General features: G+C 63.1%; 1 protein-coding gene across 1 annotated transcript in view; it reads left to right on the forward strand.

Annotated features, from left to right (window-relative positions):
• LRP1 (LDL receptor related protein 1) overlaps window positions 1–12474 on the forward strand; it is a gene marked incomplete at both ends in the record, with an annotated part of 80568 nt that overhangs the window by 38485 nt on the left and 29609 nt on the right. The window contains 21 exons of the mRNA XM_080360587.1: window positions 97–286; window positions 939–1082; window positions 1159–1395; window positions 1729–1909; window positions 2038–2260; window positions 3108–3297; window positions 3410–3535; window positions 3973–4113; window positions 4510–4635; window positions 4764–4880; window positions 5024–5104; window positions 6561–6728; window positions 7002–7184; window positions 7965–8165; window positions 9245–9490; window positions 9759–9956; window positions 10423–10627; window positions 11330–11494; window positions 11608–11852; window positions 11970–12101; window positions 12190–12417. Of these exons, the coding sequence (XP_080216713.1) occupies window positions 97–286; window positions 939–1082; window positions 1159–1395; window positions 1729–1909; window positions 2038–2260; window positions 3108–3297; window positions 3410–3535; window positions 3973–4113; window positions 4510–4635; window positions 4764–4880; window positions 5024–5104; window positions 6561–6728; window positions 7002–7184; window positions 7965–8165; window positions 9245–9490; window positions 9759–9956; window positions 10423–10627; window positions 11330–11494; window positions 11608–11852; window positions 11970–12101; window positions 12190–12417 (3727 nt within the window). The remainder of the gene's footprint in view (window positions 1–96; window positions 287–938; window positions 1083–1158; window positions 1396–1728; window positions 1910–2037; window positions 2261–3107; window positions 3298–3409; window positions 3536–3972; window positions 4114–4509; window positions 4636–4763; window positions 4881–5023; window positions 5105–6560; window positions 6729–7001; window positions 7185–7964; window positions 8166–9244; window positions 9491–9758; window positions 9957–10422; window positions 10628–11329; window positions 11495–11607; window positions 11853–11969; window positions 12102–12189; window positions 12418–12474) is intronic.

Consider the following 12474-nt stretch of genomic DNA (forward strand, 5'->3'; position numbering starts at 1 on the left):
TGGACTTAGTGATCCTGAGGGTCTCTTGCCACTGAAATGATTCAATGATTCTATGTCTCCTAAATTCCTCGTGGACGCCTGCACGGTGCCTTCCAGATCGAACACCTCTACGGGCTCACCGTCTTCGAGAACTACCTCTACGCCACCAACTCGGACAACGCCAACGCCCAGCAGAAAACCAGCGTCATCCGTGTCAACCGCTTCAACAGCACCGAGTACCAGGTGGTGACGCGAGTGGACAAGGGGGGAGCCCTGCACATCTACCACCAGCGGCGACAGCCCACAGGTGGGACCCTGAAAAGGGACGAGCGGCTGCTTGGAGCCCAAAGGCCGAGTGGGGATGGAGATGGGGATGGGGATGGGGATGGGGATGAGGATGAGGATGGGGATGGGGATGAGGATGAGAGTGGGGATGAGGATGGGGATGGGGATGAGGATGGGTATGCGGATGGGGATGAGGGTGGGGATGGGGATGGGGATGAGGATGAGGATGGGGATGAGGATGGGGATGGAGATGAGGATAGGGATGAGGATGGGGATGGGGATGAGGATGAGGATGGGGATGGGGATGAGGATGAGGGTGGGGATGAGGATGAGGGTGGGGATGGGGATGGGGATGAGGATGAGGATGAGGATGGGGATGGGGATGGGGATGAGGATGAGGATGGGGATGGGGATGAGGATGAGGATGGGGATGGGCTGCACCTTCTGAGTTCCCTCGCCTCACGGGGCCGGACACCAAAGATGGGTTTGCTTGCCCTGGAGCCTCCGTTGGCCAATGGCTGGGATCTCTCGGGGGCAGGGACCCCCCTAAAGCCCAGAGAGCCGCTGTCAGGCTGGCAGCACCCACAAGACCATCTCCCGCATCCCTGCGGCTGCAGACGAGCGTGGCCAGGCCACCTCTGCCCTGCCGCTGGAGCCCGCGCTCTGCCTTGCAGTGAGGAGCCATGCCTGCGAGCCCGACCAGTTCGGCAAGCCGGGGGGCTGCTCGGACATCTGCCTCCTCGGGAACAGCCACAAGACCCGAACCTGCCGGTGCCGCTCTGGCTTCAGCCTGGGCAGCGATGGGAAGTCCTGCAAAAGTGAGTCGTGGAGCGCGAGGGGGCCGGCGCTTGTCCCGGTGCTACCCTGGTGACGGTTGTGCCCGTGTCCCTGCAGAGCCCGAACACGAGCTGTTCCTGGTGTACGGGAAGGGGCGTCCGGGCATCATCCGCGGGATGGACATGGGGGCCAAGGTGCCGGATGAGCACATGATCCCCATCGAGAACCTCATGAACCCCCGTGCGCTGGACTTCCACGCCGAGACCGGCTTCATCTACTTCGCCGACACCACGAGCTACCTCATCGGGCGCCAGAAGATCGACGGCACGGAGCGAGAGACCATCCTGAAGGACGGTGCGTGGCCGAGGGTCCAGCCCAGCGCTGGCAGCCCCCGGGAGCCGCAGTGACGGCTGTCAGCACATTGCCTTATGTCTCCCTGTGTCTTTGACCCTTAAAACTAAGCTCTGAAGCTGCTGTTTGGGTTTGTGTGTAGCTAGAGAGAGTTACAGAGCACATGCCCTGTGCTCCACGTGGCCGTGGGACCCTGGGAGGGCTGGGGGGTCCATCATCACTGTCGCTTTGAGTTGGGAGCGGGTGGTGCTGGACACCCCGTGAATCATATGGAGCTCTCACTTCCACTTATTGTCAGCCCTGGTGATGAGCGCCCGCTCCTCCTTTTTCCCCAAGGCATCCACAACGTGGAAGGGATCGCCGTGGACTGGATGGGGAACAACCTGTACTGGACGGACGACGGCCCCAAGAAGACCATCAGTGTGGCTCGACTGGAAAAGGCCGCCCAGATGCGGAAGACGCTGATCGAGGGGAAGATGACCCACCCCCGAGCCATCGTGGTGGACCCTCTGAACGGGTGCGGGTGACCGGGGGGGACAGGGTGGTGACAATGGCCTCTCCCGCCCGAGCTCACGTCTCGGAGCAGCGATGGGGGAGCTGCGAGCCGGCTCGTCCGCCGCTGTCACAGCGCGGTGTCTGTGGCAGGTGGATGTACTGGACGGACTGGGAGGAGGATCCCAAGGACAGCAAGAGGGGCAAGATTGAGAGAGCCTGGATGGATGGTTCCAACCGCAACATCTTCATCACCTCCAAGACTGTCCTGTGGCCCAACGGGCTGAGCCTGGACATCCCGGCTAAGATCCTCTATTGGGTGGACGCTTTCTATGACCGCATTGAGATGGTTTATCTCAACGGCACCGAGCGCAAGGCAAGTGGAGGCCCCTTGGACGCTGATCAGGCCGGGGGCAGCCAAGCTGTTGCTGGTCACGTTCAGCCACGCTCCCCTGTCCCTTCCTGTCCCTCCTGGTGTCCCTGTTGTGGTTGAACCCGAGCAGGCAATACAACCACACAGCCACTCACTCACCCCCTGCAACAGGGGGGAGAATCAAAAGGGAGAAACTTGGATTGACATCAACTCAGTTTAATAAAATAACAAAATACTAATATACTGCTAGTAAATATATGTAGAAAATAGAAATAAAGGATGCTCAAGGCAATTCCTCATGAACACGCTGAGCAGCCAGTGCCAGGAAACGGCACCTGGTCCCAAAGCCGATCCCAGAGAGAGAAAAGAGGAGAAAGGCAGAAAGGCTCAGAGGCCTCTGCAAAATGGTAAAAGCCGAACTAAATGTCCCGCACCAAAAACTCCCCCGGCTGCGCCCCATAGAGAGAGCAGAAGAGACAACCAGAGAGTCCCGACTCTTCTTAAATAATGAGCAGGATGCTAATGGGCTGGAACAGTGTGATTGCTCCGTGTGGGTGCCAGTCCAGCTCTGTCCATCCATCCCCTTCCTCGCTGCCTCACCCCTGTGGGCAGAGCTCAGAGTGTCCTTGGCTCTCAGAGCAGAGCGATTCAAAACATGAACCCTGTGCTGGGCTGGTATCTGCTTGTTCTCCAACTGAGTGCAAATCATGAGCGTGCCGGCTGGGAAAGAGAAAGGTTTGTTATGCAGGAAGGAAATCAACCCATTTTCAGTCCAATCAGCGCGGTCTCTTGCCCTGTCCTGCCACTCGGGGTGTCCCCCAGCTAACGTTGAGCCTCTCTGTGCCCGCAGATCGTGTACGAGGGACCCGAGCTCAATCACGCCTTCGGGCTGTGCCACTATAGCAGCTTCCTCTTCTGGACCGAGTACCGCAGCGGCAGCATCTACCGGCTGGACCAGACCTCCAAGGTGGTGAGCCTGCTCCGCAACGAGCGCCCGCCCATCTTCGAGATCCGCATGTACGACGCGCAGCAGCAACAAGGTGCCCGGCACGGCAGGGACCCCGCGGCGAGGGGCTGGGGGCAGCCTCGTGGGTCAGTGGGTTGCTCTGGGTGCCGAGTCCCGGTTGTTCACCCCCCGTCTTGCCTCCGCAGTGGGATCCAACAAGTGCCGCGTCAACAACGGCGGCTGCAGCAGCTTGTGCCTGGCCACCCCGCGGGGACGGCAGTGCGCCTGCGCCGAGGACCAGATCCTGGGGGCCGATTCTGTCACATGCCAGGGTAGGCGGCCTTGGGGACCCACAAGGGAAGGCTGGGGACATGGGGGACATGGGGTGTGCGGCTCTGCTCTGTCCCATCAGCAGCAATGTGCTGGGGGGGGTGGTTTGGGGAGGTGAGTGCTCCCCGTGCCCACAGACGAGTTGTGTTCCCGGCTCAGGTTTCTGCTCTGCAGCCAGCACAGGGCAGAGCCGGTCCAGGGCTGCGAGCCCGCGTGGTGCTGTGCTTCGCCAGCTTAAATGAGAGAGGTGAAGCTCTGCCCCTTGCTCGTGGGCTCCACCTTCGTTCGGCGCTTTGGAGCGGGTGCACGTGGGCACGAGTGTCTGTGAACGCTCTCAGGGCTGCTGGGCGGTTGTGTAGACACCCTGGGGACACAGGAGTGTCCCTGCTGCCCTCCACTTGGTTAAAATCATCCCTTCCCTCTGCTTTTCCCTTGCCAGCCAACCCGTCCTACATCCCCCCTCCGCAGTGCCAGCCCGGGGAGTTCGCCTGCAAGAACAACCGCTGCATCCAGGAGCGCTGGAAATGCGACGGGGACAACGACTGCCTGGACAACAGCGACGAGGCCCCTGAGCTCTGCCGTGCGTAACCACCTCCTGCCCGCTGCGACAGCGGTTCATGTGCTGCTGGGACAGCAGGATTGGGGCTGAGCTTTCTCCAGATGTGGAAACAGTGGCTGGATTGGGGTTGGGCAGCCAGGAGCCCTGTGTCGCCTCCCCAGCTCTAGGAGGGGAGTGGGCTGGAGCGCTTGAGGGGGGATGTTGGAGGTTCACACAGAATCACAGAATCGACTGGGTTGGAAAAGACCTCAGAGATCATCGAGTCCAACCCTTGGTCCAACTCTAGTCCGTTTACTAGATCATGGCACTAAGCGCCATGGCCAATCTCCTTTGCTCTCTGTTTTTCTCTCCACCAGCCGTGGAGAGGAGTTGGGGGTGGGATGGAGAAGGGCAGGTCCTGAGTGTGTCTCCCCACAGACCAGCACACCTGCCCCTCGGACCGCTTCAAGTGCAAGAACAACCGCTGCATCCCCAACCGCTGGCTCTGCGATGGGGACAACGACTGCGGGAACAACGAGGACGAGTCCAACTCCACCTGCTCGGGTGAGGAACCTGCCCCGTCCTCGGGGAGCAGCGGGAGAGCTTGCGCCGCTGTGCCACGCCACGGCCTTCGCTGGCCCCTGGCACCGCCAGCTCCTAAAGCTCTGTCTGTCTGTCTGTCCCCGGGCCAGCTCGGACCTGCTCCCCCAACCAGTTCTCCTGTGCCAGCGGGCGCTGCATCCCCATCTCCTGGACGTGCGACCTGGATGACGACTGCGGGGACCGCTCCGATGAGTCTGCATCATGCGGTGAGCTGGGATGGGGAGCACTGGGAGCGCTGGGAGCACTGGGAGCACTGGGAGCGCTGCTCCTCACCCCACCGATGGAGCGGGTGTGAGATCGGGGCGCGGGGTGTCTCCGCGATGCTGACGGTGCCTCCACCTCCTCGCAGCCTACCCGACCTGCTTCCCCTTGACGCAGTTCACCTGCAACAACGGCCGCTGCATCAACATCAACTGGCGCTGTGACAACGGTAAGGACCGCGGCCGTGCCGCTGCCGAGGGGGCGCAGCCGAGATCAGACGCAGGGGTGCCAGCCTGGCAGGAGACCCCATCCCTGCAAAAGCCACTTGCGCTGACCCGCAGAGCCCGGCCCTGCAGGGAGGAGGCTTTAGCTGGAGCTGTGAGCACATCCTGCAGCACCGAGCCCCGCGTTTTCCTTGGCTGCCCTTGGGGGAGCGCACGTTGCAGGGATTGTTTCAGCAGACCTTGGTGTTCTTTGCAAGGTGGCCGAAACCCTGCCCCAGTTTTCAAGGCGAGCGGCTTGTGCTGCCGCATGCTGAGCCGTCCCAGAGCCCCGGGCAGGCAGGAGAGGTCTCAGGTCTGGCCTTGGATCTGTTCCCAGGACCAGGCTGGGTAGAGAGGGTTTGCCCCAAGGCTCCCCAGTCCCTCCCCTGCGTCTGCTCTCACCCCCCGGCCGCTCGCGGTGCCTGCGCAGCCTCTGTGTCCCTCTCCATGTCCCGGCGTCACTGTGGTTTCGTTCCGCTCTCTGTGCGTGTGCCGTGTCGTGGTGTTTTGTTTGTCATTGTGCCCACTCTCCTGTCTGGTTGGTTCTGTGTTTCAGAAAAAGATTGTGGGGATGGCTCTGACGAAAAGAACTGTCCAAAACCTACCGGTTAGTGCATAGATCAACATGCACCAGCCCCAACCTGGCCCCATGCAGCCCCCAAACCTGCCCCCCTAAAGTGCTGAGAGCTCCGGGGGTGCTCCTATAGACACCGGCAGTGCCCCCCATCTTTGGCAGTGCCCCCCAGCTGTGGCAGTGCCCCCCATGTTTGGCAGTGCCCCCCAGCTCTGGCTCACCGAGTGTGTTTGGTGAAGCTGCTGGTGGTGGGATCTTGGAGCAGTTCGGGCTCTACCGCAGCAGGAGCTGCCGAAGCCACCAGCAGCCCCAGTGCCATTGTCCCCACGTCTGTCACCAGCTCCCCTGTGCAAACAGCCTTTAGCTGCAATGGAGTGGAGCCCTGTGGTGGTTCCAGCCCCTGCCTGGTGTGGCAGCACCCTCAGGCAAGCGACACCCCCCAATTGGCCATACCAGCCCCCCAGCTGTGCCCCGTAGGGAGCGCACCGTCCCCAGCCCCCCACACCCGGAGCGGCCCCGTGCGCCCTCCCGGCCCCCCCAGGTTCATGGCTGATCTATGCAGTTTCTGTGTTTCATTTTCTCTGTGCGCTGCTGGTGCTGTGGCGGGGGGGCGGGAGGGCCGGGGGGTCTCTGCTCATCCTGGCCTCCCCACGGGGGTCCCGCTGCGAGGGGCCGCCCGTCGCCCCGCTCCTGCCGCCGGTGTGGAACTGCTCCATCCCATCCCTCTTGTTCCTGCTTCCCCGCTCTGGCGAGGGGTCTGTGCCTCGTCGCTCTTGCTGTGGCTCCGCCAGCCCCCCCGGCCGGCCGGGCACCCCCTGAACCCCCTCCCGCTGCTGTTCCCTCCGCAGACAACGACTGCGGGGACAATAGTGACGAGGCGGGCTGCAGCCACTCCTGCTCCAGCAACCAGTTCAAGTGCAACAGCGGGCGCTGCATCCCCGTGCACTGGACCTGCGACGGGGACAACGACTGCGGGGACTACAGCGACGAGACTCACGCCAACTGCACCAACCAGGGTGAGGCTGGGCTGGCCCTCGGTGTCCCCACGGGGGTCCCAGGTCCTGCGGGCGATGGGGGGGTGAGCGCGGTCAATGGAGCCTCTCAGGCGTCAGCTTTGCTGCCATCCTGCCTGGAGAGCCAAAAGCCCCCCCAGTAGAGCCCCCACTTCCAAACAGGGAATCTGCCCACCCAAGTAGTCCCTCTGGGTACCCCCAGTTCTCCTCCTGCCCCCCAAGCCCCCCGGCTCCTCCAGGCACGGTTGGTGACCGGGTGCTGTGTCCTCCCACCAGCCACGCGCCCCCCCGGGGGCTGCCACACCGATGAGTTCCAGTGCCGGCTGGACGGGCTCTGCATCCCCATGCGCTGGCGCTGCGACGGCGACACGGACTGCATGGACTCCAGCGACGAGAAGAACTGCGAGGGGGTCACCCACGTCTGCGACCCCAATGTCAAGTTTGGCTGCAAGGACTCAGGTGAGAGCAGGGGAGGGGTGACCTGGGGAGGAACAACTCCAGGTCCCAGTATAAGCTGGGAATGAGCTGTTGGAGCGGTAAAAAGGGACCTGGGGGTCCTGGGGACAGCAGGGTGACCATGAGCCAGCACTGGGCCCTTGTGGCCAGGAAGCCAATGGGACCTGGAGTGGGTTAGAAGGGGGTGGTCAGTAGGTCAGAGAGGTTCTCCTGCCCCTCTGCTCTGCCCTTGAGAAAAGGGTTTAGTTCAGATACTATCGGGATGTGCTTGGTGAACATATATATATGCGTACATATATATATGTATAATATACGCAGCCATAGCACCCTGAGAATGCCTGATCTCGTCTGATCTCAGAAGCTAAGCAGGGTCGGGCCCGGTCAGTACTTGGATGGGAGACCAGCTGGGAATCCCGGGTGCTGTGGGCTGAGCCAGCACTGGGCCCTTGTGGCCAGGAAGCCAATGGGACGTGGGGTGGGTTAGAAGGGGGGGTCAGTAGGTCAGAGAGGTTCTCCTGCCCCTCTGCTCTGCCCTGGGGAGACCACACCTGGAATCTTGTGTCCAGCTGTGGCCCCTCAGTTCCAGCAGGACAGGGAACTGCTGGAGAGAGTCCAGCACAGCCACCAAGATGCTGGAGGGAGTGGAGCATCTCCCGTGTGAGGAAAGGCTGAGGGAGCTGGGGCTCTGGAGCTTGGAGGCATTGGGGTGACACCAGCTCCAGGGCAGCCAGAACCCCAGGTAACTGAAATAACATCTCTGTGTGTGATCTCCCCCCTCGGCAGCCCGCTGCATCAGCAAGGCCTGGGTCTGTGACGGGGACAGCGACTGCGAGGACAACTCGGACGAGGAGAACTGCGAGTCGCTGGTGTGCAAACCCCCCTCGCACACCTGCGCCAACAACACGTCCATTTGCCTCCCCCCCGAGAAGCTCTGCGACGGCTCCGACGACTGTGGGGACGGCTCCGACGAGGGCGAGCTCTGCGGTGAGCACGCGGTGTCCCCAGGACGCGCAGTGTCCCCAGGATGTGGGGTGTCCCCAGGACATGGGGTGTCCCCAGGACTCGAGGTGTCTCCAGGACACGCAGTGTCCCCAGGACATGAGGTGTCCCCAGGACGCACAATGTCCCCAGGACACGCAATGTCCCCAGGACGTGGGGTGTCCCCAGGATGCGCGGTATCCCCAGGATACACGGTGTCCCAAGGACATGGGGTGTCCCAAGGACGTGGGGTGTCCCAAAGACGTGGGGTGTCCCCAAGATGCGCAGTGTCCCCAAGACACGCAGTGTCCCCAGGACATGGGGTGTCCCCAGTACGCGAGGTGTCCCCAGGATGCGCGGTGTCCCCAGGACGCGCGGTATCCCCAAGGCGCGCAGTGTCCCCAGGACATGGGGTGTCCCCAGGATGCGCGGTGTCCCCAAGATGCGCAGTGTCCCCAGGACGTGGGGTGTCCCAAAGACGTGGGGTGTCCCCAGGATGCGCGGTGTCCCCAAGACACGCAGTGTCCCCAGTACGCGCGGTGTCCCCAGTACACGCGGTGTCCCCAAGATGCGCAGTGTCCCCAGGACGCATGGTGTCCCCAAGACGCGCGGTATCCCCGAGATGCGCAGTGTCCCCAGGACATGGGGTGTCCCCAGGATGCGCGGTGTCCCCAAGACGCGCAGTGTCCCCAGTACGTGCGGTGTCCCCAAGACGCGCGGTGTCCCCAAGACGCGCGGTGTCCCCAGGATGCGCGGTGTCCCCAAGACGCGCGGTGTTCCCAGGATGCGCGGTGTCCCCAAGACGCGCGGTATCCCCAAGGCGCGCAGTGTCCCCAGGATGCGCGGTGTCCCCAGGACATGGGGTGTCCCCAGGATGTGCGGTGTCCCCAGGATGCGCGGTGTCCCCAAGATGCGCAGTGTCCCCAGGATGCGCGGTGTCCCCAAGGCGCGCGGTGTCCCCAAGACACGCAGTGTCCCCAGGACATGGCGTGTCCCCAGTACACGCGGTGTCCCCAGGGTGCAGGGTGTCCCCAAGCTGGCAGCAGGACGAGGACCTGACGAGCGTGTCCTCTCTTCTTGCACAGACCAGTGCTCCCTGAACAACGGCGGCTGCAGCCACAACTGCACCGTGGCCCCCGGCGAGGGCATCGTCTGCTCCTGTCCCCTGGGCATGGAGCTGGGCGCGGACAACAAGACCTGCCAGATCCAGAGCTACTGCGCCAAGCACCTCAAGTGCAGCCAGAAGTGCGAGCAGGACAAGTACAACGTCAAGTGCTCCTGCTACGAGGGCTGGATGCTGGAGCCCGACGGCGAGAGCTGCCGCAGCCTGGGTGCGTGTGGGGCTGCAGGGCTGCCACTACCCCACTGCCTGTCACAGAGCGTCCCCGTGTCCCCCAGCTCTCGGGGGCAGCAGCAGTGGAGCTGAGGATTGTGCCGATGGGCACAGCCGGGTCCTGGGAGGATCTGCCTGCTGATGGTGGCCACATTGCTTGTCCCCCCGCAGCACGAGCTGCCCTTGGGGGTGCGGGTGGTCCTGCAACCCCTGCCAGTCACCCCCGCCTCCCCGTGTCCCTTCTGACCCTTTTCTGCTCTCTCCAGACCCCTTCAAGCCGTTCATCATCTTCTCCAACCGCCACGAGATCCGCCGCATCGACCTGCACCGGGGCGACTACAGCGTCCTGGTCCCCGGGCTGCGCAACACCATCGCCTTGGACTTCCTCCTCAACCAGAGCTCGCTGTACTGGACCGACGTGGTGGAGGACAAAATCTACAGGGGAAAGCTGCTGGAGAACGGGGGTGCGTGGCGCTGGGTGGGGGCCAGATGAATGGGACGGTTCTGGGGTAGGGTGGCTGCTGGAGCCCACAGCCCCTGTAGTGATCCCGTCCAAAGTGGCTTGTTATGCAGGAGTTAATTAGCACTCCCAGCACTTCCCTAATGGTAACTGCAGCCCGCGGAGGCGATGGGATGGGACGGGTGATGCATGGTGGGGAGGTGGCACAGGCGCTCGTTGTCCCCGGAACCGGGATGTTGCTGAGTCTCGTCCCATTTGCAGCTCCTAATCCCAGCAGCTGGGAGCACAAAACTGGGTCCCCTCCCCATCAGTGCTGTGGGACAGGGACACCGGGACCCGGCACCAGGACCATGTGTCCCTGCCGGCGAACCCAGTCCAGCGCACTGGGAGCTGTTCTAGACTGAGGTGTGATGGTGGCAAGTGGGACAGGAGGGGACAGCAGCCTGAGCCCCCCTGGTGCTGTCCCGCAGCTCTGACCAGCTTCGAGGTGGTGATCCAGTACGGGCTGGCCACCCCCGAGGGCCTGGCTGTGGACTGGATCGCCGGCAACATCTACTGGGTGGAGAGCAACCTGGACCAGATCGAGGTGGCCAAACTGGATGGCACCATGCGAACCACACTGCTGGCTGGGGACATTGAGCATCCCCGTGCCATCGCCCTGGACCCCCGCTATGGGTACGGCAGGAGGGGGGGTTCGTCACCGGGATGTGGTGGCACCCTGGGGTGGGTTAGAAGGGGGTGGTCAGTAGGTCAGAGAGGTTCTCCTGCCCCTCTGCTCTGCCCTGGGGAGACCACACCTGGAATCTTGTGTCCAGTTGTGGCCCCTCAGCTCCAGCAGGACAGGGAACTGCTGCAGAGAGTCCAGCGCAGCCACCAAGATGCTGCAGGGAGTGGAGCATCTCCTGTGTGAGGAAAGGCTGAGGGAGCTGGGGCTCTGGAGCTGGACAAGAGGACACTGAGGGGGGACTCATTCCTGGGGATCAATATGGAAAGGGGCAGTGTCAGGAGGATGGAGCCAGGCTCTGCTGGTGACAACCAGTGACAGGACAAGGGGCAATGGGTGCAAACTGGAACACAGGAGGTTCCGCTTAAAGATGAGCAGAAACTTGTTGGTGGTGAGGGTGGCAGAGCCTGGCCCAGGCTGCCCAGGGGGGTTGTGGAGTCTCCTTCTGTGCAGACATTCCAACCCGCCTGGTTCCTGTGTAACCTCATCTGGGTGTTCCTGCTCCATGGGGGGATTGCACTGGATGAGCTTTCCAGGTCCCTTCAACCCCTGACACTCTGGGGTTCTGTGATCTTTGGCCTCTTGCACAGGGACTGGGCTGGGGCAGAGGTCAGTGTCCCCATGCTGCCCGTCCCCCTCGCTGTCCCCCACAGGATCCTGTTCTGGACGGACTGGGACGCCAGCCTGCCGCGCATCGAGGCCGCCTCCATGAGCGGCGCGGGCCGGCGCACCATCCACAAGGAGACGGGCTCGGGGGGCTGGCCCAACGGGCTCACTGTCGACTACCTGGAGAAGCGCATCCTCTGGATCGACGCCAGGTGGGACCAGGACAACCCGTCTCTGCCCTGCGCCTCCCTGTCCCCTCCGGCCCCGCTCCCTGTCCCCGGCCCGTCCCCTGCCTGCTCTCACCCCTCGTCTCTGCCGGGCGCAGGTCAGACGCCATCTACTCAGCGCTGTACGACGGGACAGGGCACATCGAGGTGCTGCGGGGACACGAGTACCTGTCGCATCCCTTCGCCGTCACCCTGTACGGGGGGGAGGTCTACTGGACCGACTGGCGCACCAACACGCTGGCCAAGGCCAACAAGTGGACGGGGCACAACGTGACGGTGGTGCAGAGGACCAACACGCAGCCCTTCGACCTGCAGGTCTACCACCCGTCCCGGCAGCCCCTGGGTGAGGCCTGGGGACGCGCAGGCGGTGGGATGGGACGGGGGATGCATGATGGGGAGGTGGCACAGGCGCTCGGTGTCCCCGGAACCGGGATGTTGCTGAGTCTCGTCCCGTTTGCAGCTCCTAATCCCTGCGAAGCCAATGGGGGCAAAGGGCCGTGTTCCCACCTCTGCCTCATCAACTACAACCGCACACTGTCCTGCGCCTGTCCCCACCTCATGAAGCTGGACAAGGACAACACCACCTGCTATGGTAGGGGCTGCCAGCCCACCCCGCGGCAGCGGCACCGGCTCCGCCGCCCGGGCTGCGGTCCCAGCGCTGCCCCTCTCGTCCTCCCCAGAGTTTAAGAAGTTCCTGCTGTACGCGCGGCAGATGGAGATCCGCGGCGTGGACATCGACAACCCCTACTACAACTACATCATCTCCTTCACGGTGCCCGACATCGACAACGTCACGGTGGTGGATTACGACGCCCTGGAGCAGCGCATTTACTGGTCCGACGTGCGCACCCAGACCATCAAGAGAGCCTTCATCAACGGCACCGGCGTGGAGACCGTCGTGTCCGCGGGTGGGTGTGCGGGAGAACCCGCCGCACGGCTGCTCCATGAGATCAGCCCTTCTCTGG

The sequence above is a fragment of the Nesoenas mayeri genome, assembly GCF_963082525.1.
Source record: "Nesoenas mayeri genome assembly, chromosome: 28".
Classification (NCBI taxonomy): Eukaryota; Metazoa; Chordata; class Aves; order Columbiformes; family Columbidae; genus Nesoenas; species Nesoenas mayeri.